At 43.5% G+C, this 21,301-nt stretch overlaps 1 protein-coding gene and 1 long non-coding RNA gene across 4 annotated transcripts in view; one reads left to right on the top strand and one right to left on the bottom strand.

Moving 5' to 3' along the window:
- The window catches only part of LOC115353099 (androgen dependent TFPI regulating protein), a 32,856-nt gene extending 18,294 nt beyond the window's left edge, over positions 1 to 14,562 (top strand). For 2 of the 3 annotated variants that reach the window (XM_030042081.2, XM_030042079.2), the window contains 3 exons: positions 2,658 to 2,773; positions 7,706 to 7,857; positions 14,162 to 14,562. In XM_030042081.2, the coding sequence (XP_029897941.1) occupies positions 2,658 to 2,773; positions 7,706 to 7,857; positions 14,162 to 14,205 (312 nt within the window). In that variant the 3' untranslated portion in view covers positions 14,206 to 14,562. The remainder of the gene's footprint in view (positions 1 to 2,657; positions 2,774 to 7,705; positions 7,858 to 14,161) is intronic. The other variant, XM_030042080.2, reaches the window with a different exon arrangement.
- On the bottom strand, positions 8,225 to 18,640 carry LOC115353100. The gene is made up of 3 exons (XR_003927419.2): positions 16,337 to 18,640; positions 10,789 to 11,734; positions 8,225 to 10,246 (listed from the first exon to the last, which is right to left on the bottom strand). It is a non-coding gene; the product is annotated as an uncharacterized LOC115353100 (long non-coding RNA).
- Between the last annotated feature and the right edge of the window lie 2,661 nt (positions 18,641 to 21,301).

Genomic DNA, 21,301 nt, shown 5'->3' with positions numbered 1-21,301 from the left:
AAGCTTCCCAAGCCTTTGAAACCTCTCTCATTTTCCTTTTCTCTCTAGCCGCAACAATGCATTCAGTCCCGATTTCTACGCCTGTCTTTGGACTGCTTTCCTGTTCATACTTCCTTGCTGTTTGTGCTGTCCTTTTCTGGACATGCTCCAAATTACCTGCACCTTTCAAAATGGGGTGCCCTAAATCAGAGACAGAGTGCCAGCCAAAACCTCATCAGCTCAAGTGGAGCAGCATAGTTACTTCCCAGGTCTTTCTTACACACAATATTCCTGTTAATACCATCCCAGAATGCCACACGCTTTTTCTATTAAAGCAGCATCATACTGCTGACTTGTACTTATTTAACATTTACTCTGAGAACAAAAAGCCCCAAACGAAGGAAATAAGTATATAAAATAACCCCCACCTAAAAACTGTTCACTTCGACAAAGGATTATTTCACCAGGTCACTCCTACTAGATCCCTCTTAGGACAGCAATAATACAGCTGGAACAACCAGCTTATAGTTGTTAAAAGTGTTTAAATTAATTAAAAGACTAGCAAGGACATTTCATGTGTCCCAAAGGAATTTTGTAGCCCACTGGATGTCAGATGAAAACCAGGACTTATATCCACTTCACATAATGGACAAATCCACGGCAAAAGGCTAAAGCCTAGAACTGAGGACCAAGTGCAAGGTTTCCATCATTGCTGTCTTGCATGGGCATTTTGGTTTATTCAAAGACAAACTATGGACCACCTATGGAAAATAAACTTTTTTTTAATCATTCTAAAAGCAGCTTAACACATAGATTTCTAAGAGACAGCTACAGGGATTATATATGAAAACTGTGTGCACTGGAGACATTTTTCTGGTTAAATGAATCCAGGAATCACTTGTGCTGATATAACGAGACCGCTGCTATCAACCAAGCAGGTTGTAGAGCTGAAGAATATCTTTGTGAAACAGAACAGAGGAAAATCTCAGTGCCAATGAGTGAGAGGAACTGGAACATCAAATAAATCTTTTCTCTCTTTTCTCTGAAAAATGATAACTGAGGTGGGAGGGTTATTTTGGTAGTAGGACAGCCAGGTATGAATAGCAGCTCCTGGGGGTGTGCTGCGGGGCCTGAGGGAGGACATGCAGCTTCCAGCAAGCTGTCACTTGGCAGCGGCAGGCGAAAATGGCTGTCTGCCTCTTAAACAAATAGGTAAAGAACGTTTTCATGCATGCTGTATGTAGCTCAATGTGCATTTAAAGAATTTCATGTGTATTTGTGGCAGCTTGTACTATAAATATACGGCAATAAAACTTTGACACCATACTACCATATCAGATACTCAGCACAGCTTCTGACAAATATGTACATTGAAGGTACTAGAACCACTTACTTGGGACAAGAGGAAACTTCGTATCATATACCCAGCAGGTTGTGCCTTTAGGGAAAAAAACAAAAAATAATTAGTTTGGTGTTCTTTTCTGTTTAAAAGTCTATCTATCTTTCTCTGCTGCCCTCCCCCACTTCCTCCCCCCATCTACCTGCAAAACTATTTGCTTAATAGGAATTTAACCAACTAGTCAGCTATAGTTGTCGCTATAGTTTTCTCCGACTGCACCTCATTGACTGTTTTTGCTGTGTTGTCCCCCAGCGTTGTTTAGGCCTTCTGTCCTAGGTATTGCAACTTAAAACTATTGTTTGCTTGCACAGAGAATATTACAAAACTTTTAGTGGGGAAATTTCACCCCAACAAATTATTTTCTGAAGTTGCCAGAAATCGGCCAACGAGTTGAGGCGTTAGCATCCCAAGAGCCCCGCATTGTCTGTTTCACATCCGAGCCCAGAAGGAGTTCTGCTGTGCTCCCAACCTCCCCACAGTGAGGAGCATCCCTCTTGGAGGCAGCTCCCCACCACAAAACAGTCAGTGCCACCAGGCTGTCTGCCCTGTGCTGAAAATCCTCCGTGCTCAGACAGTTATCATCATAAAAGCCCTTGAAACTGAAGCTGCTTAATACAATTCAACCTCTTTGACAAAAAAAGAGAGAAGAAAAAAAAGCTTCTCCAGCAAGGTAACTCTTTACTAACTCTTGGTTAAGCTTGTTTGAAGTTCCTCGATCATCTTGAATCACAGCTAACTTAAGTCCTCTGTATGTTTACCACCACATTTTTCAGTTTACGAAGAGAAGCACAACACATTGCAATTGCACTGGAGTAAATAATAAATGACAATATATAAAATACAATAATGACTTGAAGAGAACATGAAGGCAATTCAGCAACTGCTTAATGAGTTCAAGGAGGAGACTTTTGACATCCTCATGCACACATAACAATAGACTTCAATGTCTTTTGTACTCTAATGGGAATTACCAAAAAATTTATTGCATTATAAAATGTAAAAGGAAACCTCACCTATTATGAAATAGTGCAGATCATTCTACGGGCAGACCTCATTACAGTACTTTTAACAGCATACTAACAAGAAAATTTCTGTGCTCATTACTGCAGGGGTACTTCTTCACTATAAAAAAAAATGAAGTATGTACATTTGTATACAATTGCATTCAGTATTGTTAAATAATCCTTTGTTCACGGGCAGGCTCTTGAGCTTCGTGATCAGCGATGACCAAAGGCGAGGCGCTGCGACCGGTCAGTGACGGACTCTCTTTTCTCCTCAGCACACAGCTGTATTGCCATTTGCTGTCCTGGAAATTCTTGCCACGCCGCACCGTTACCCAGCAAAGAAGAAGGGATTGATCCTATTAGGATTTGTCGCTTTTCTGTATATCAGTTGGTAAGAATTATGTACTTTAAAACATTTTCTTCAAGTGACCTACTTTGTAAAACAAGGCCAAATGCTGTACTTAGATTTAAGTTCCCTCCCAGGCACACAGGAGACAGCAGTCTGTTCTGTGGAGAAGTCATTTAAACTTCAGCTGAGACCCATGAAAACTATTTCCCGACATATGCAGAGCAGGTTTCTTCAAACACAATACAGGTCCTGAGACCGTACATACTATCTCCTGCTCTTCTAAGGCCTCTTATAGAAAAGCAACTAAATTGCCATAAGCTCTGGGGTACTTTGAGTTATTTCTGCTGGGTTGGAGTTTTTATTTCTACCAGTACCATCAAATTTACCTCCGCTCACTGTCTTGCTCACTGCAAAACCACCAAATCTCAAAGGTCTGGGGGTCGCAGGAGCGGAAGAGGAGTAAAACTCCGTTTGGTATTTGGCAGGGACACATGGCTGGGTTTAGAAACTCGAGATAGAAAATGATACTCAGAGCCAGGTGCACACTGGCGGGTAGCAAGGAGGCATCTGCCCCACTACAGCCTCCCACTCCACCGGTGGCCACCACCTACATTTCCAGCGATGTACCACAGTTGATCTCCAACCTGTTGGAGGGTGATCCTGAGAGAATAAACTATATCTAACCAGCTTCCCCCCTTGCCCCCCCAGCCCATAGCCATCCGCCCACCTCCTCTGTGTCTGTCACGCACCCCTTGGAGCTGGGTTTGCATCCGCTCCCGCTCCTTGCATCCCGGCTGCAGCGCCGGGGTCTGGAGGCACTGCCCGCTCAATCTAACCGTGGGCAGCTGCCGACACTTCACACCGCTCTCTGAAGATGCCTTATGCTGAGAATCAGCTCAGGAACGGGTCCTTGTAGTTTTGGGGTACGCTGCAATATCACTTTCCAGAGCTCGGGAAACACCCGGACCCCAGGGTGGAGGATACAGAACAACTGGTCAGCAGGGAGGGGACTTGTCCTCATGCAAAGATTTCTGAGAAATCACTGGGACTGTGAGGGAGCCCATCCTTCCCAAGCCTACCCACCAGTTCTCGCTCTCAGCTAGAGGCTACCTTCGGGCCACCGAATGAAAATCTGGAACGGAAAATAAACTGCGCAGATGAAATGCTCTTGTGACTTGAAACCCATCAGAGCGGCTGTGGAAGCAATGGACTTCACTGCTACATTACGTAACCAAGTTAGGAGACATTTATCCTAATCCAGCCCAGAGCCTAATAGGATTACGACCACGGCTTCCTAAATTCCTTTTCTATGTTCTGATACACCCAGTTGCTTAACACCAGCTTTGTTTTGCTTGTCTTCTGACAGCATTTGTTTTTTACTGTCTTTGAGACCAGACAGCTCTCCAGGCAACGACTGCAGTCATGTGTGCCATGCTTTCCCCTACAGCCCCTATCAGCTGAGCAATTCCACCCCACAGGAGACAGAGCTCATGCCAGAACCTGAGGATGAGGATCAACACAAGCATCAACACATTTGTGCCCTCCCAGTATCTTCTCTGAATCGATGTTGCATGGTGCTGCCAGGGTCCTGAGTGGAAGCCGGTCCCTTAGAGCACTTGTCCCCTGTGTCCCAGGGCCCCGATAACTGGATAAAAGATACTAGGATTTCAATACTGTTGCTTTCTGTCCTCCCGAGGCAGCAAGGAACCTCCTGTCTGCTTTCTTTTTGCCTCTTGTCTTGGTTCCCTGCAACCACAGACAACAGCTTTCAACTAACAGAAAATTTTTTTAGCCTCCGCACTGAAATCTTAACACATGGACACATTTTACTGTTGGTGCTGCAAGCCATTTGGGCACCTTATGTTTCACAAGCAACAGAGTCCTTCCTAAAAGGCTCTCCTTGAATTGTCACTGTCATTGCTGCGCTTCCCCTTCCCCAGTGTCGATGGGCTGAGAACGGACTGGTGCCTGCAAGGCAGTGGAGAAACCGGGCAGCCGGTGACGCCTTGCACCAGGTACTTGCCTCTGAGTGGGGCTTCACTACAGCTTTGAATACCCATAGTGTGCAAAAAGGAAAGGTGGCTTTCCGTTGTGAGACACCAGGGCTAAGAGAACTGTTAGGCGTATTAGTTAATTCTTGCAAGGATGGTTCTTGCATCTCCTGGTTGCATTAAGTAATGCCTTACTCCTGGAGTCATCACATTGAAAACAGTGAAGACTATATAAATTTTAGAACTTGCATTTTAGATCTTAAAAAGGAAGTAACAATAGATTGCCTTTTCCCATTTCAGTGGTAATAGATCAGTAAAAATAAATCTTAATCTTCACAATTTTGCACATGTCTTCGGAGAAAAGTTCAAACTACCTTTGCAAGGGAATCTAAATCATTATAGATTGCACTCTGTATACAAAACTAAAATACAAAAAACCCCAAACCAAATTAAATCTAGAGACTGATGGCTTTCTTGTAATATGTCCATATTCTACCTCTGTTAGGAATCAAAATATTTTTCCTTCACTGTATGCTCCTTTTCAGTTCACAACCTTTTAATTTTGAATTAACCACAGTGTCAGAGAGCTCACATGTGGCCAATATGTTCTTTTCTCCTTTCTGGATCTTCCCATTTAATAATTCCCTAGTGATACTTTCTTTTCCCTTCACTGAATGCAGTGGTCCCATAACATTAATGGACGGGTAACAAGAGGACAGGCTAAATCCCCCAGTTGCATCCAGCTGTACTATGACAGCACATCACCTCTCCCTGGTATTTATATGCTGTCCTCTATCCTACAGCAGTTTGGCAACTTTGCTTATACCCAGGACTGTTATCTCAATCTATCCCCCCCATAATTCAGGGCATTGTCTGCTTCTGACTCACTCACTGAAATCTAAGGTAAAATCTTGGTAAAAAGTTGAAATTTGGTAAAATGAAATCTTCAGCATAATAAGCCTCTGAATCCTGCATGTATATTTAACAGGTGATTACCCATGAGAAACGAGCAATATGTATTTGCAAGTTGTGGGGTGCACTTTATGAAATCCCTACCAAAAAAAAAAAAACCCCAAACTAAACCCAAAACCTGTCAACCATTCAGTGACCAAAATGAGTAAGTTCAGGAATCTGGAGGTATGCCCCAAGATAAAAAACCTGGCAACACACAGCTCCCACCAAGTCAGAAAGCTGAAAGTGCTTTAGTGGTCCTGCACAGCCATTTGTTTAGGTTTGAAAATACGGGTTGGAGTGCTTCATATGGGGCACACCAGCTGGCCAAATTGCATCAAGATAATCTAGTTCCTCATTATATAAAATAAAGGCGGTTGTCACTCTCTGTTTTACTGTTTGAGACACATTAAGGAAACAGTAGCCCTGTGCAGTGAAGAACACATGCTGACATTTGCATGGGCTCCAGTTAGCACCAGTATTTCTGCTCAGCCTCTCTGTGGCCTTTTGTACAGGCTTTTTTTTTTTTTTTTTTTAAATTACTTAGATGTTTCACAGCCCTGTTCGTTTGATGAAAGAACCTTAAATCATGACAATGAGTCTCTACACTTAACATTTCCATGCTCAGCCCAGGCAGCTCTGCTACCAACCCCCTCCATTTCTCCACTCTACCCCTTAGGTGGGGATTAGTGAATCTCTCTTTACAGGCGAGGTAAAAACCCACCTATTTTTTTATGCCTTACCTCTTCCTTCTCTAACTAGAGAAAGGAGAAATCATCTTTTCAGACTTTTTTTTTTTTTTTTTTTTTCTCTTAGCACTCTCCCATTCCTCAGTTTCGTGACACAGTTTCAGGCTGGTGGGGCAGCCTGCTTGTCACTTCTCTTTGAGGAGCGATGCTCAGTGTAAGGTGGCAGGCTGGGTGCTGTCAGAGAGAGTGGGGTTGCATTCCCATGTTAGCGCTGGTGGTGGAAAATACGGCATACTCAGATGTCTTTTTTTAATCAAGAATTAAACCTTTTAGGACTCTTTGGACCCAAACATTCTTTTTAGGGAAGTGCTGCCCATCGTTATAATGGCACATCCTCATAACAATCACTGGAGATCTACACTGTTTTTCACATTCTTTACATATTCAAGACAAATATATAGAATTTGATCCATAAAAATGTATTTTTTCCTATATTTAACATAAAAAGACCATTTTTATATTCTTAAGTCCAGGCATTTACTACCAGCCACTCTTAGGAGCCATAAACAATGAAAATATTATCAGTGAACTGACAGCCACTACAAGATGTTTTTTGAGAAAAGAAAAAGGCAGAAAGAGAGGGCTTAAGTAGAAGAAAAGAAGCCCTATAAAGCAGGCATGTTTATCCTCTTCCTTTTCCTTCTTTCCCTTTTCCAAACAGTGCTTTGCAGATGGTTCTGGCACAAAGGAGCAAAGCAGCTACATCTGCTTCCTACCTACCTGCTCTTCGTCTCCTCCTCCTCTTAGACCAAGGGAAAAGGTGCTGGAGAATTCCCCTTGCCTTCTCGCCTCCTGAAAAATTCTTTCCTCTCCCCAAAACAGTGGTCAACAGTGGCAGGATAGAGACAGTGAGAAACAGCACTTTGTCTCCACAGTCCCTCGACATCTGGGTGGGGGCTGAAAAGCTGTTGTAACTAAAGAGCAAACATATATGTGAGAGCTTATTTGAATAAGCTTCACTTAGAATAGCCAAGTGCACATCCCTATTTCTGAGCATTTTGCTATTTTACTGTTATTTTACTGCCGTTAATAGCCAATGCCACCAGGGTGACAGCAGAACATTGTGTGCATTTCAACCTGCGCTGAAACCCATCTAATTTAGCAGTGGTTCAAGTGTGCTTCACAGCAAATAGCCCAAATGCCAAAGAGATCTGTCAACAGCTGAGCTAATTTTCTCTGTATCAAGATTATTTTGGTAACTTGGCCCTTCAGGAGTTAGAAATCATGAAGTGGTTCTTCTGACTGAATGATCCTAACCAAAGGTCATTTCTCTCCTTGCCTAGGGTCCTGTGGATTTATTCTGTAACGGGAGAGTGGGTATATCCTCTCTTTGCTTTGTTCAGCCCGGCCGGGCTAGCAGCCTTTTTCGCCGGTAGCCTTGCCATCGTCATCTCTTTCTACAACTTCGGGGAGTTCCTCAACCGTATGATATGGGGTCAGTCCAAGTTTTGGTTTTCACTTCTATCCATATGAAAAAAAAATAAAAATCTAAAATTAACTCCTGTGATTGCCTAGGAAGGTGAGGAGTGGAAGGGAGCCCTTGTAGACTGGGGGGTGGCATCTGGGTGTCTGATAGAGATTGCCAGGTCCTAACCAGTTACTAACAAACAGAGAACAAATCAGAGCAAGAATCCCAACCCTACCCGATAAAAGGCTGGGCCAGGTTTCTCAAATGTGGCTCGAGAAGCTCTTCTTACCAGCATAATCACTGGATTTTGAATTCTTTCTCAAACAAGGGTCCAGAGAAGCCAAATCTCTCTGGCTAAAACTCTTTGCACCTGCATCATGCGGTGTTTGTCAGGCTAGGGAATGGCACTGTTTACTGACAATTTATAGGAAGGCATTAGTGTATCCAAGTGAAAGCAATTGCAGCAGCTCCGTGAGTAAAACAGCACTTCAGAAAGTTTTACGAACTGTTGAGAACATCTCCCGTCTGCTTTGGTAGTGGTATAATCAGTAGTGATTTAAAGAAAATGAAAGGCAGCTTCCTTGGACAAATGGGCAGTTAGAAAAAAAAAAAAAAAGTAGTTTAGGAGGACACATTCAACAGGTGGAAGAAAGAAAGAACTGATGAAGCAGCTTTGGGGTTTTGGCATGGGATATTATTATTGTTATTATTGTTGTTATTATTAGTAGTAGTATTAGTATTTTCCCTTCTGGTTTCCTCTCTTCTTTTCATTCAAGATAAAGTTTTTGAGGATGAAAGTGTTTCTGTCAGGAAAACGTGTGTATTTTATTTAGGACAAATGTGTGAGCATTTGCAATTTCCTAAACTAGCTTTCTGATGAAAGAAAAAACGCTGCAAAAACACCTCTGAAAATAAATAAGACAACCTCCCTCTGTTCTCAGGGAACGTTTGATGCCTGATCCATTTTGTGAAGTCTCACATGCCTGTCAAGCCAAAGTAGAGTGTCTGTAGCTAGTCTCTCACCATCCGTACTCAGCTACCTAAAAGCAGCAGATTGACTTTCAAATGTGCTGAATAACCAACTTCACTGCTCGATACCTTTGCAAATAAGACGCTTGCTCTACATGTCCATGTTTGGAAATTTTGGCTGAATTCTATTCTTGCATAAACATGATACAAGATGAGGATTGCTGGTAAATGAAAACAGATCTGCAGCCTTTCTGCACTAGCTCTGGTTTAAGAGGCATCACATAAACATTAACTATTACTAATCAAAGACCATATCATCGCTGCAAGACAGTATAGGTCTTTATATGAAATCCGATATCTGACACATCTAGATATCAGATTTTTTCATCACTGAGTACGTATTAGTAATTTCAGGCCTAAAGTATGCCTGATGCGTAAGTTGGAGATAATCAGAATTAAAATAATTTGATTTCCAAGGTGTTAATTGATCGGACAAAAGGTTGTGCCAAGCAGAGATCAAATTAACTGCAAAAATTAGATGCATTTTGAACAGCTGACTAAATATACTCACTTAAGAGATGTTAGAGATTTCTAAAGAAACTGGGCAAGCAGTCAACTTTCTTTTCTGTGCACACAGAAAGGCTCAAAAGCACCCCCATGAATGTAGCATGAGTGTAACCTCAGAAGATAATATATAAACACGGCATACATGATATCCTCCATTGATATCTGGTGTGATACTTGGCATTTTTCAGAGGAGCCACAAAATCATGGCCTTAACAATTACATGGTGTTTTCATCCACGTGCAGCACACTCCCCCTGAGTCACGGTTCCCCATGTTTGTGCAAACTCTTGCTACTTCGCGTGCATCCTCAGCTCTTCACCCCCAGGCCTGGCAGCATTGCCTGGATTTGCTGTACGCTGATAAAAGAAGCTGCAAGCTGCACCCCAAAAGCTGGCAGCTCTGCGGTATCTGAGGCTGCAGTTCCGATAATACGGGGGCTTTGGCAGCAATACGTTCTCAATAAGCTCCTGCCCACCACCCCTCACTCCTCCCTACTCCACCACACGCGCCTGTTTCTTGCAAGCAGGGGCTGTTTTCAACTCGGATCATTTTCCCAATCCATTTCCCAGCTGTGTCCACCCAAGAGAAGGGTAGGACTTCCTTAAGCTGGTATTGATAACAAGGTCCCAATAAGCATTGAAACACAGCCAGAGAGAAGCTATTCCAAATTACAGCGTGCCAGAGTCTTAATATGTTCCTGACTGAGACAAATCTTTGGCTCAGCATTGCCAGAGTAAAAAGAGCTGCAAACTGAATGAAGAAGTGGTTCCAACATACCTTTCTTCTCACAGCAAAAATGGCTCCACGTACTTTTTTTCATCCTACCCTTTCCTGTCTCACTTTCCCACCACAGTAAGGTCGATGATGCAGTTAAAATAACCCTGCAGGAAAAAAAAACAAAACAAAACAAAACCTCAACCAAACAAAAACCCAACACATGTAAAGCAAAACAATCTGTGGTGGTAAAGGACAGACCTCTTCACCTCTCCATACCCTCCACCCTGCCCACCTCCTCCCTCCCCCAGAAGAAAGGGTACACGGAAGGGCCCTTCTGCCCTCTCTTTTGCTTTCTGCTCAGTGCCCCAAAGGCACAGTTTGAATTACAGAGCAACGCAATTGTCCACCGGGTTCCTATAAGCACATCTGGAAACACCTTCTCCAACAACACCCGCACCCACCAAGCAATTAGACCCGGTGCTGGCGGCATCTGCCAAGGCACAGACCCCTGCCCGGGCTGCTGTCACCAGGCTTTGCCCCAAAGGGAAAGGCTCTGGGGCAGCTGCTGCTTCTTCTTTCTTTCCTGCCTGAAGGAAGAAAGCTTGCCGAGTTTGCGCCCAGATAAGTTGCGTTTATTCGAAGGTGCAAGAAGTGATTAACAAATAGCTCCACGTGAGCGGCAAGCCTGGTTTCCTTCTGGACTTACATCCTGTGGCAGACCGTAGGCTGCAAATGAAGCTTGTCTCACAGCATCCCGTGCTTCATATGGGCTCTCTTCCATGTTCCTTTATAGCTTCAGGCCACTGTCGTTTTTCCTAAAACCAGCTACATAAATATTTACTCTTTTTCACCCTTAAAACTACATTCAGTTCCAACTTATTCCGAAGTCTATGGATAGCAGCTTTCAGCTTCAAGCAAGTAATTTTTAAAGCTACATCCTGTGCTTGACCAAAAAGATGCAGTATCATTTCTGAGAGCTGGAAAATCCAGGCTGTCGAATAATATAACCTTGTTTTTCCTTTTCGGAACAACCAAAAGATGCCAGACCCTATATTTGTTTTATTATTTATAGACAAACTGTTTCATACAGTATTGGAGGTTTTAAAAATGTATTATCTCTCATGCGCCTCTTCCTCCCCTCGCACAGTTGGATTGGTGGTAACTAAGGCAACCCAGCTGCACAGCCTGAGAGGCAGAGAAAATAGTACCAGTAATGACTTTTTTTTTTGTTTTAAATCCCAGAGTTTCTAGAGTACTAGACAATGTTGAGCAATACAGAAACTCCAAAGAGGGTAACTAGAAACAATGGGCTGATTCTTTTACTGCCATAAATTTACCTCAGCCAAGAATTTGGCTGCAGGGTCTGAGTACCAAAGATGAACCGTGCAATAGCTTCTCCGGTTCCCGATGGGTAGAAAACAACACGCAGGCAACTGATCTCATGTCACTTTGACCAGCCAAACTAGAACCCTCAAAAATAAAGCAAAGCAGTTTTCCTTCAGGTTTTGCTGCCGGTGAGACAACCTTGGGATCCTTGGGAGAAATTCAGATCAAAGTTCTCCACATCAGAGAGCAACATTTCAGGTGAGGTGTCTTCTCTGGCACCAGTATTTGAAGATGGAGCAGATTCATTTGTCTTCCATCTAACACACCTGAAAAAAAAATGCAAAACAACATTAATCACCTGCTTCATTTCAATACTTTGAAATGCAGGTGGATAGAAGCTACAGGTAGCAACAGCTACCCACTCCACCAGTGATTTAAATGCCTGCTAAGAGACACTGGGCAAACCACTTGTGAGACTTTACAGCCCCAAGGCCTCTCTCTGCCAACATCCAGAGAAATGCTCATCCCCAGGTGGTGGAACTGGCCTTTGGGAGAGAAACGAGGCAGAAAGGGAGGCTGGCTGTCCGAGTGGGCAGCAGCTCCAACAGACTCACGCCTGGATGCTCACTCCCCTCCAGAAGGGAAAGCTTTGCTCAGCCGGTGGCTGAGGACCACCGCGGGGGCAAAGCCAGAATTAAAGATACTCTAAAGCAAGGGCTAAAGCTGTACAACAAGAATAAGAGCCGTTGCTCTCAAGAAAAAGAGGAAACTTACATTGCAGTAACTTCCTCGTGCCCAGTGCACGGATGGATGTGCTCCTCCGGATCTTCTACGAGCTCTTGAATATCTTGTGAAGACATTGCTGAAATGTATTCACCTAAGCCTGAGCTAAAGTTAGGTGGCAATCTTCTCTTGAATGTTTTTTTCCTCTTCTTTTTGGAGTACTTTTGCATTAAATGCATTTTCCAGAAAAATAAAACAAGCTTTAGGAACTGATTGTTTTCCCTGGGTTTTGCTTTTATATTTATGTGTTTGTGAAACCAAGCTCCCTTAATACCCTGTAGTCAGCTATTGGTAGACGCCAGCCTATGTGACTGCGCGTGAATCCGTGCATTACAAAGCAATATTATAATATGATCGAATTCTTGATGCTCTCATTCTCCTGAGCAGCTATTGAGATTGCAGAAACCAGAGTGGCAAATGAAGGGCTGCAAAGAGCATCTGTGTGGGGTACAAAGTCATTCTACTGTTGCACTGGTACAGGCTGATGAACAGCAGTTTTTGTATGAATGTTAAAATGCTTATGATCTGCAGATAATTATGGATCCAGACACAGGTTCCACCCATCGTTCTTACAGCCCTCTTACTTCTTTACTACTTTAGGGAGGGATTTTTGAACTGAGCCTCCTGTCTAGAAGATATCTTCATTTGTTCTATCACGCCTTTAAGAACAAAGAATAAGAGTCCAGGGTATATCTATTTCTTTCAGTGAACAAATAATGTTTATACCTACTATTTTACTATATTGCCAGTGACGAATGGAACTCAAATTTAAGAGGATTTACAGCCCAGAGTTTGCAAACTAAATACGAATACTTACTTTTGTCTCATCCATTCATCCTAGTTGTGCCACAAACCTGTGATGGCATATTTATATCCTTCATATTTGTCACTCCCCCAGGCTGCAGTTTACCCCTCGGGTAGAGGAGTCTAGCTATTTAAAGGAAACCTGCACCATCTGTCACACACTCTACTCTTGCTGACAAGTTTATCTGATGATCCACTGGAGGCAGACTGGATCGGAAGCTCTGGCAACCCAGGGCTTACAATTTCATCACTGAAGGCCAGACATCAACAGGTGCTTGCTAATATGCTGTCCCTGGCCTAATAGGCTAGGTGGTTTTTTGGTGGAGTTTTTTCTCCCTCATCTTTAAAATTTCTATTTGGTCAGTACAAAATACTTACAGGATCATTTGGGAAGGAAGAAATGCCAGGATTTTGTTCTGTATCAGGCCAATTGCCAAATGCTATGCAGGCTGGAGATAAATAAAATACAGCAATTAATATTTCGGAGCCTCTGAGGTCTATGGACAGGGAAAGCACCTTTAAAAGAGGGTTCCCTGTGAATAAAGGATCATCAACAGGGAAGAAGAGAGGCCGAGACAGTGCTTTAGATAAGGGTACCCAAATATATTTGGTTATTGCCACTCTTGGTGCCCCACAGTAGCACATCTGGTCTCTAGCTGGTGCTTCAGAAAGCTGTGGGTCTTTGGCAGGTCCTCTGCCACCCTGGCCAGACACGTGAGGATGCTCCAGGTACCTTAGCTGCAGGATTAATCATCTGTTGCCTTTTCAGGTGAGCTTTATTTTTACAGCTTTTCACATATTCTTGCACCAAGCTAGGCTTGTTTGGTGGCAGATACTTTTTCCCCCACCAGCAAAGCACCATGATTTTCAACGGATGTGGCCCGTGCTAGATTTCAAATCATTCCTCAGTAGTCGAGTAATCCCTTGCTTGCTGGGGACATCCCATTCGACTTCTGCAGCACTTCAGCATTAGCAGCTGGTCCAAGCCATTCACTCACAGCCTACTCCCACTCCCAGAGGGGTTCAGTTCCCCAGGGATGTTGGGAGGCTGGGGCCAGGTTCACATCCTCCTCCTCCCAACAGTGTGCTTGGTCTGTGGGAGGACTTCTCTATTGTGACTTTTTTTTTTTTTTCCCAATAATCTCTTTTCCTCTGCCTCCAAACAGGAGATTCAATAGTAATACTGGACTACAGGCGGAAAGGCAAGTGAATCCTCCTCTTCAAGCCAGACAATGTCTCCATGAATGCTGAAGCCATGAAGTAGAGGAAAATAAATGCAGCTGTGATAAATCCTTTCTCCAATGCATTGCAGCTTCTGCTGAAGCCATTTAGTCATCAGACATATGGAAAACTGGTGGAAAATATGAAATATTTGCCTCTTACATGATAACTCTGCAACTGCTATGAATAAGAAAATTGTGTTCATCTGTTTACACAGATTTCTCATCTCTTGCACAATGTATGTGAGGATGTGTCCATGGTTAAAACTCATCACTGGTAAACGAACTCCCTCATAAGCTTGGCACCACTCTGTAAAAGACCTGTGAATGCAAGCCAGCTCTTGTTTGGATTGTCCTTCATCAAGTCTGGAAAAAATTAAGATGAGGGATAAATTTAACAGTGCTGTGACTTCCAAGCTAGCTAGATAACAAATTGGGCTAACAAGGACTGTAATTAGGAATGTCTGCTCAGAAAGTTCACCATGAAGCCAAGTTCTTCTAACAAGAAACTTTCTGGAATATTAATATGCATAATATCCCCCCTCCATTTTAACAGGAAATCTGAATGCAACGTTTTCTTCCTTTTTCTTGGTTTCAGTTAATCTTGCAGCAAAAGTAACCTAATTATACTGACTGTATGATTGCTTTGACAGAAAGCATGTTAATTTAAAGCACTGTTTAACATAGCGCTGCCTGCCATATAATTACACTCCATTCACATGTTTACTAATCTTGCTCAATATAGTTGATTTCTGTTATTAGCCTCAACATTTTGTTAACATCTAAAACACTGGAGATCTGCTTTGCAAACTCCAATAAACAGGCAAAACCGACAGTAGCGTAAGTGTTTCTTAATGGTCAATGTGGAAAAGAAAGATGTCTGTTATTAACCTTGCATTTAAATGAGGATTTGAAACCAGTTGCAGTACGTAGATGTCTAACTCCATCTTCGTTGCCAAAACCCCTAGCTTAGAGCTACTGTGCACACAGTTCACCGGGGTGTTATTTTCATCTTTTGAATGCTGCTGGAGCTTAGTAAAAACGAAACACATTGTAAGCTGCCTGTGAGCAATAAAAAAATAATGTGTATACATAAGATTGCTCTTCTCACATGTTAAGCACCTGATAAAATTCCAGTCTGAAGTTAACATACTAGGGCTAGACTGTAAACTAAGTTAACTCAATGAAAGACGTGCATGCATTCAATAATTTCCAGCTTATCTAGATAACTCACTCCAGCTAACTTTGCAAGGGGAATGTAAGCAATTACACACACACCCCCCTCGCTCCTCTTCTGTCGCAGCTAAAGGAGAACATGGAAAGAATTCAGCTGAAAGATGCTGGTCAAAAGAAATATTTCAGAGAGACAGGCAGACAGAAGAAAAACCATGAAGGGAATTAGGGAAGAGGAGAAAATTCAGGAGACTCCCTGTACAGGTTTGGTGGGTATTTTTCTCTCTCTCTTTTTCAAAAAATTATTGTATTTTGTACTGACAGCCCAGTGCAGTTTAAATGTCAGAAACCTAAAACAGAGCCTGGGCCCTGACATGGAGGAGTAGTTCTTTCCATGTCCAGAGGAGCTGAATTGCAGATCTCGTCCTCAGCTCCTGCTCGTGCCGGGATTACCTTCGGGATCTGGCACGGGGACTGTGCTGCTGGACTGCAGGGGTTTGAGGAGAATCGTGGCGGGGGGTGTTTTTTCCTTCGAAAAGGGCTCAGCAGAGGCACTGCTCCGCTACGTCCTGCACGGAGGGGCTGGATCCCAGTCATGCGCTTTGGGAAAGCAATCAGGAATGCCTGTCCCCAAAACACAACTGCTGGGATCTTGGGTTTGCTTTGCTCCTTTCTCTGAGGCACACGAAGCCCCGTAAGAAAGGCGGCGTGCGTTGCTGTTCACAAACCGACATTTTCCCTGTAATTTCAAAAAGGCTTTACTGAGGCACTCTGAGTAAGGATCTGGCCTTCACATTTACGCTAGATTTCTCTTTCCAGTCTGTTTCTCTCTCTCATTTTATTTTGAGTAAGTATGCAAAGTCAGTCAGAACTGTTTATTTATAGCTGTAGATTTTCATGGCTGTATAAATTAGATGTTATTACTGAATGAGATGCCCGCCCACTCACCCAGTGCAGCTGTACAGGAATTCTTTCATGCTGCTCGACAGTACGCAGTCTCAATCGGGAGGAAAACGACATGCTCCCAGTCAGACGAAGGGACCGCTGCTTAAACCCTCAGGCGAAAAAACAGCAATTAATTTTTTCCACAGTACAATGTCCAGTATGACAACTGCAATTACCTAATACTATTTAGACCTGCCACTGTTGTTTGGCAAGGAGAGAAAATGAAGGTTTAAATTCACCAGAGCAAAAAAACCCCCAAACTAGAACCTAACCATGCACTTTTTCTTTACTAGATTAAGCAATTTTTCTTTGGAGGGAGTTAGGGGACGGGGACAGTCAGGGGAAGTAAAAGTAAAACTGGTTGTTATTTGAGACAGAGCACCATCAGAAAATAAGGACCCATCCCATACACACACACAGAGAGCTATTTCCAGCAGAAACAGCTGGAAAGCAATATCCACCACTATTAGGAGCTTTCATCTTAGCTCACACCTTTGTAACAGTTTACTCCCACAAAAAGCATAGGCAAGTGCTAATTTATTCCCTCCCCAATTTCCCACACAAATTTCTTGGTTTGGGTCTCTGCCAGGGCTTCAGGGTCACAATCTGACCTCAATAACATAACTTAGGATTGTTCCAAGCCTTCAGTGGAACTACTGAAGATTTACTTTGATGGATATGGGGCCAGGATCTGGCATGCAGAAAATATGCATTTACATTCTACCAAAGTGTCTAAAATAGTTGCCCAGAGAGGCTGAAATTCAATTTGAGACCTTGTATTCACTTGGCAGAGCACATAATTAAATATTTTGTGCCACAAAATTAACCAGAGAGTCTCTGGGGTATTGGTAAGAGGAGGTTTAGGATCAACCATGAGAGCTAAACTAAGACCCATTTCCCAGGCAAGTTATTCAGTTAGTATCAGAAAAAATAATTGCATTCATATATGGGTTCATATTTACTTTTGTTAGTATTTAACCTTACTGATTATCTGGTTACCTTGGAGGAAGAGGTTGTTGGCTGTGTGGATTCTTATGAATAACCCCAATACCAAGTTCTGCTCTTGAACTAAAGCTACTGCTTACAGCTAAGAACTGTTTGTGATTGAATTAACAATTTAGAAAAAACAGCAGATAAAACCCAAATACAATTACAAGAGGCCAGACCTCGTAACAAGTGGTCAAAAGCTCCAGAGTGAAATTTTTGCCTTTTTAAAGTCTCCAGAGGCCCTATCCAGCAAGGAGTTAAATGTTTCTAAAAAGCAAACCAAATACCTAAGGTGTTTGACGTCAATACACTTTAGTTTAAATTCCAGACATTGGCGTTTAAAAACATGGGTTTGAGTAAAACCTCTAGGACACGGCCCAGTAATAGTTCTGAGTTATAAAATCTCATAATAACACTTGGTGTTTCAAATGTCACCTTCTATCAAACGCTCTCAAAACATTTAAGCAAGCCTTCAAGTTTCTTTCACCTTGAGACAGTAATTTCCCGCTGGAGAGGAGCATGTATACAAGAGAATAATGCTTTTTTCCTACATCTGAGACAAACAGAACTATCTCCTCCTCGGAGCACACAGGACAATCTGTTTTCAATGTTGGTAAGGACTACGCTCCTCAAGGAGAAAAGACAGAATGCACCAACGCATACCTGCTTTTCGTTTTGAGATGTTAATTCGAGTTTGTGGCGCGGAACCGCCTAGTGACAATGCTGTTGCCAGCTGGCAGGTGAGAGACGCGTTCGTCACCTAGTCTGCTAAAAGTTTGCGTGCTACAACGCACCGCCACTTCTGCCCGTGTTTGGAAACACCGGTTTTCCTTTCCGCTGCTTTTCTTCCACATCAAAAGCTCCGGTAGCAGCATCCCCTGGCCCCGACGCAGCACGCAGTACCGCAAGGGTACAAGCACCCGGGGAAAGGGACCGGTTTACAAAGCGAGTGCTGCGGAGAGGTGACTGTCCCCCGGCACCCGCCTTGCCACCTTCGGAAGCGACCGTTCCGGTGGTGGCGGCGGTGACGGAGCGGGTGGCACGTGTCCCCGCCAGGCTGACGGAGCCGTCGATGGGCCCTTACCCCGCGCGCCGTGGCGGGGTTCGGCCGGCCTGAGCATCCGTGCCAAGGCGGGAAACGGGGACACGTGTACCCAAGAAAAGCAGCTCCAGGCTGAAGCCCTTGTTTCTGTCCACGCAGGAGGACCGCTTTGGAAGCGTGCCTTTGAACGGGAAGAAGAACCTCACTTTGAAGCGCGGGTATTGCTACCGGGAAAAAAAAAAAAAAAAAAAAAAAAAAAAACCGGCCCAAAACTCAGCACCTCGGTTCCATCGCGGGTCCTGACGTTTCGATTATTTTAATTTTTTTTTAATTTATTTATATATTTTTTTTAAATTTCCAGGGGAGGAGCGGGCTCCCGAGGCGCCACAGCTCCACCTGGTGGGGCGCGCCGGCGCCGCCGCCTCCGGCCCGCCCGCGGAGCAGCGCGGAGCAGCGCGGAGCAGCGCGGAGCGGGCCCGGCAAGCTCCCGAGGCTGCTCGGCCGCCCCTAAGGCGCCGAGAGGGGCCGCGTTGCAGCGTTCTACGCCGTTGTGGAAAAAGCTGCGGTTGTGGGCTGTTTCACCGTTACCCGTGGCGTCCTGGGATGCTGCAACCGGGGGTCGCTTCGGGATCGTAACCGGTGCTAATTAATACTTCGTTACAAGACACGCCACCCGAACTGCGCACAGATGTGCTAGCATTTACTCCTCAAGCACCGGTGGGGACTTGTGGCACAGGCATTATTTCACGCGCGGGTCCGAACCAGCCCCAGCCCAAAAGAAAACCCACGTTGTCCCGCTGCGTCATCTCACAACCAACCAAGACCGTGTTCTTAAGTCAAAATCACAGGGAGAATAAAGAGAAAGTTGGTCATTTTGGTCAACACATGTAACAATTGTGTGGAAGAGGCAAGAAACAAAAGCTAATAGAGCACATTATTTTTATCCATAGTCTCAGGTTTGGGGAGGTTTTGCCTTTTTTTTTTTTTTTTTTTTTTTTAAATCAGATATTGCCAAATAGTTTTGACCTTGAATCACACATACATTAAAATGGCTCACAAGCTTTTGAGGAACAACCCCCAGGCTCTAAACTGTTCCATCGCTAAAGCAGCCTCCTTGTTGCTAGCTGCCAAACAATAGCCATTGTTCCTGTAGGATCTAGCCAAAAATAATATGATGTGCAACTGCCTTCCCACTGTTGTCTTTGCAAAAGTACTTATAAGTTCCAGAGATGACTTTATGCATGGTGTACAGCACAAATAAACCCAAAATGAGCAGAATGACTTAAAACGCATGTAGAAACATTGGAAGTGGGTGGAGTAGGAATAAAAGCAGTAGGGGATGGAAGAGAAAAAAACATTATAAGGCAGAGTTTATATTAAAAGATAGTGAAGTGTTTAAGTTAAGCAGCTGTTTTTATGTTGTTGTGTGAGAACAAAACACAAATATCTGAGTACTCTGTCCATGTGCTCCTATTACTAAAACTTGTATATTATTCTTGAGCAGGGTTGTTGCATGACTGCACCTTAAATGGTGCTTTTATGCAGCTCTGATTTTAGAAAGAAAATGATTTGCAAAGAGGGAAAAAGGTACAGAAGGCTGAAGTAGTTTTCTCTTTTAGCTTCCCCCCCTCCTCCTTCTTCAGCTTTTACTTCAACTTTGCCAGCGTTGTTTCTCAAGACACAAACATCAGTTTGAATGACTATTTGTGAGGGAACATACAATGGCTACCCCCCAGGTTGGGGAAAAAAAGTTATTTGAAGATGAAATATCTGGAAATCATAGGGATGACAGACACACAGCTAAATATACATAGCCTGTGGCTTACAGGTGGTGTGTCCTGAATTCAAAACTTTGCAGAAAAGCATTGGGGGGGGGGGGGGGGGGCAAGGGAAGGGAGTTATTAACAACTGAATTTCCTATGTGTAGTTCAAAAAATACCAGTGAAGGGCTTTTCTGCTATCAATAGTCCAGGCCATGGCAGAGGCATCTTGGTCAGTGGAACTTCATGTTGTTGTTGTCTTTGCTGTACACTTCCTGATATAAAATAAAGATAATCCATCTTCCATCAGTAATACATTTATCTTATCAACAAAGAAAGCCCTGAAAGGACAAATCTGCACACATACGGTACATTGTGTGAAACTTTGACTTTCAAGTTTTCCTTCACATTTCTACTTCCAGTCATCAGCCTACTCAGTCATCCTAAGTCTCAGTTCTAGACTCTGACAGAAATTTACAGCTGAACTTTGACTTAAGTCCTGAATCATAGGTGTAGAAGAAACAAAGCAGGCCAAGAAAAGTCACCTCAAGTAATAAAAGCTAATTTTTAAGAAAAACCTTTTTTTAAAGTCCAGTTTGAATTTCTGGCAAGTATTGAAGCTGATATTTCCATGTAATGCTATCCAATTACAACATATTTACTAACCACAGCATATTTATTGCTAACAAGATGTTGCAAATGCCTGCTATAATGGGCCTCTGTTTAGCCATTACTGGCTATTTGATAAATGATCTGCAGTGTTAGAAGGTCACAGAAGAACAGTAGAGAAACACTGGGGAGGGGGGGGGGAGAAAGACAAAAACCCCCAAACCCCAAGTGGCCAGCAAGACCAGACTGTGGGAGAGACTCAGTTATGCTCTCTTTAAATATGACCATCCCTTATAAGGGAGAAAAACATTACCAATGTCAAGCACAGCCTGTAGGCAATGCCTGTGCCCTTCAGACGCATCCCCCAAGCTTTGTCCCTGGTGGTGTGTGTATATAAACTCATCGTAAAAGTATGTTCCATGGAACGTACAGCTGCAGCGACTTCCTCATCGGGGGACCCGGCATCTATATGTCTAGAGAACAAGCACGTGGGTCCAGGTCCGGCCACTCGGGTCCACACAGTGCAAGCTGCTTCCAGAGCTGAAGGAAAGGAAACGACCTGGGGGAAAC

Source organism: Aquila chrysaetos, chromosome 18 (assembly GCF_900496995.4).
Source record: "Aquila chrysaetos chrysaetos chromosome 18, bAquChr1.4, whole genome shotgun sequence".
Lineage (NCBI taxonomy): Eukaryota > Metazoa > Chordata > Aves > Accipitriformes > Accipitridae > Aquila > Aquila chrysaetos.
Note: the sequence above shows the minus strand (reverse complement) of the source record. Positions and strands in the feature narration are given on the sequence as shown.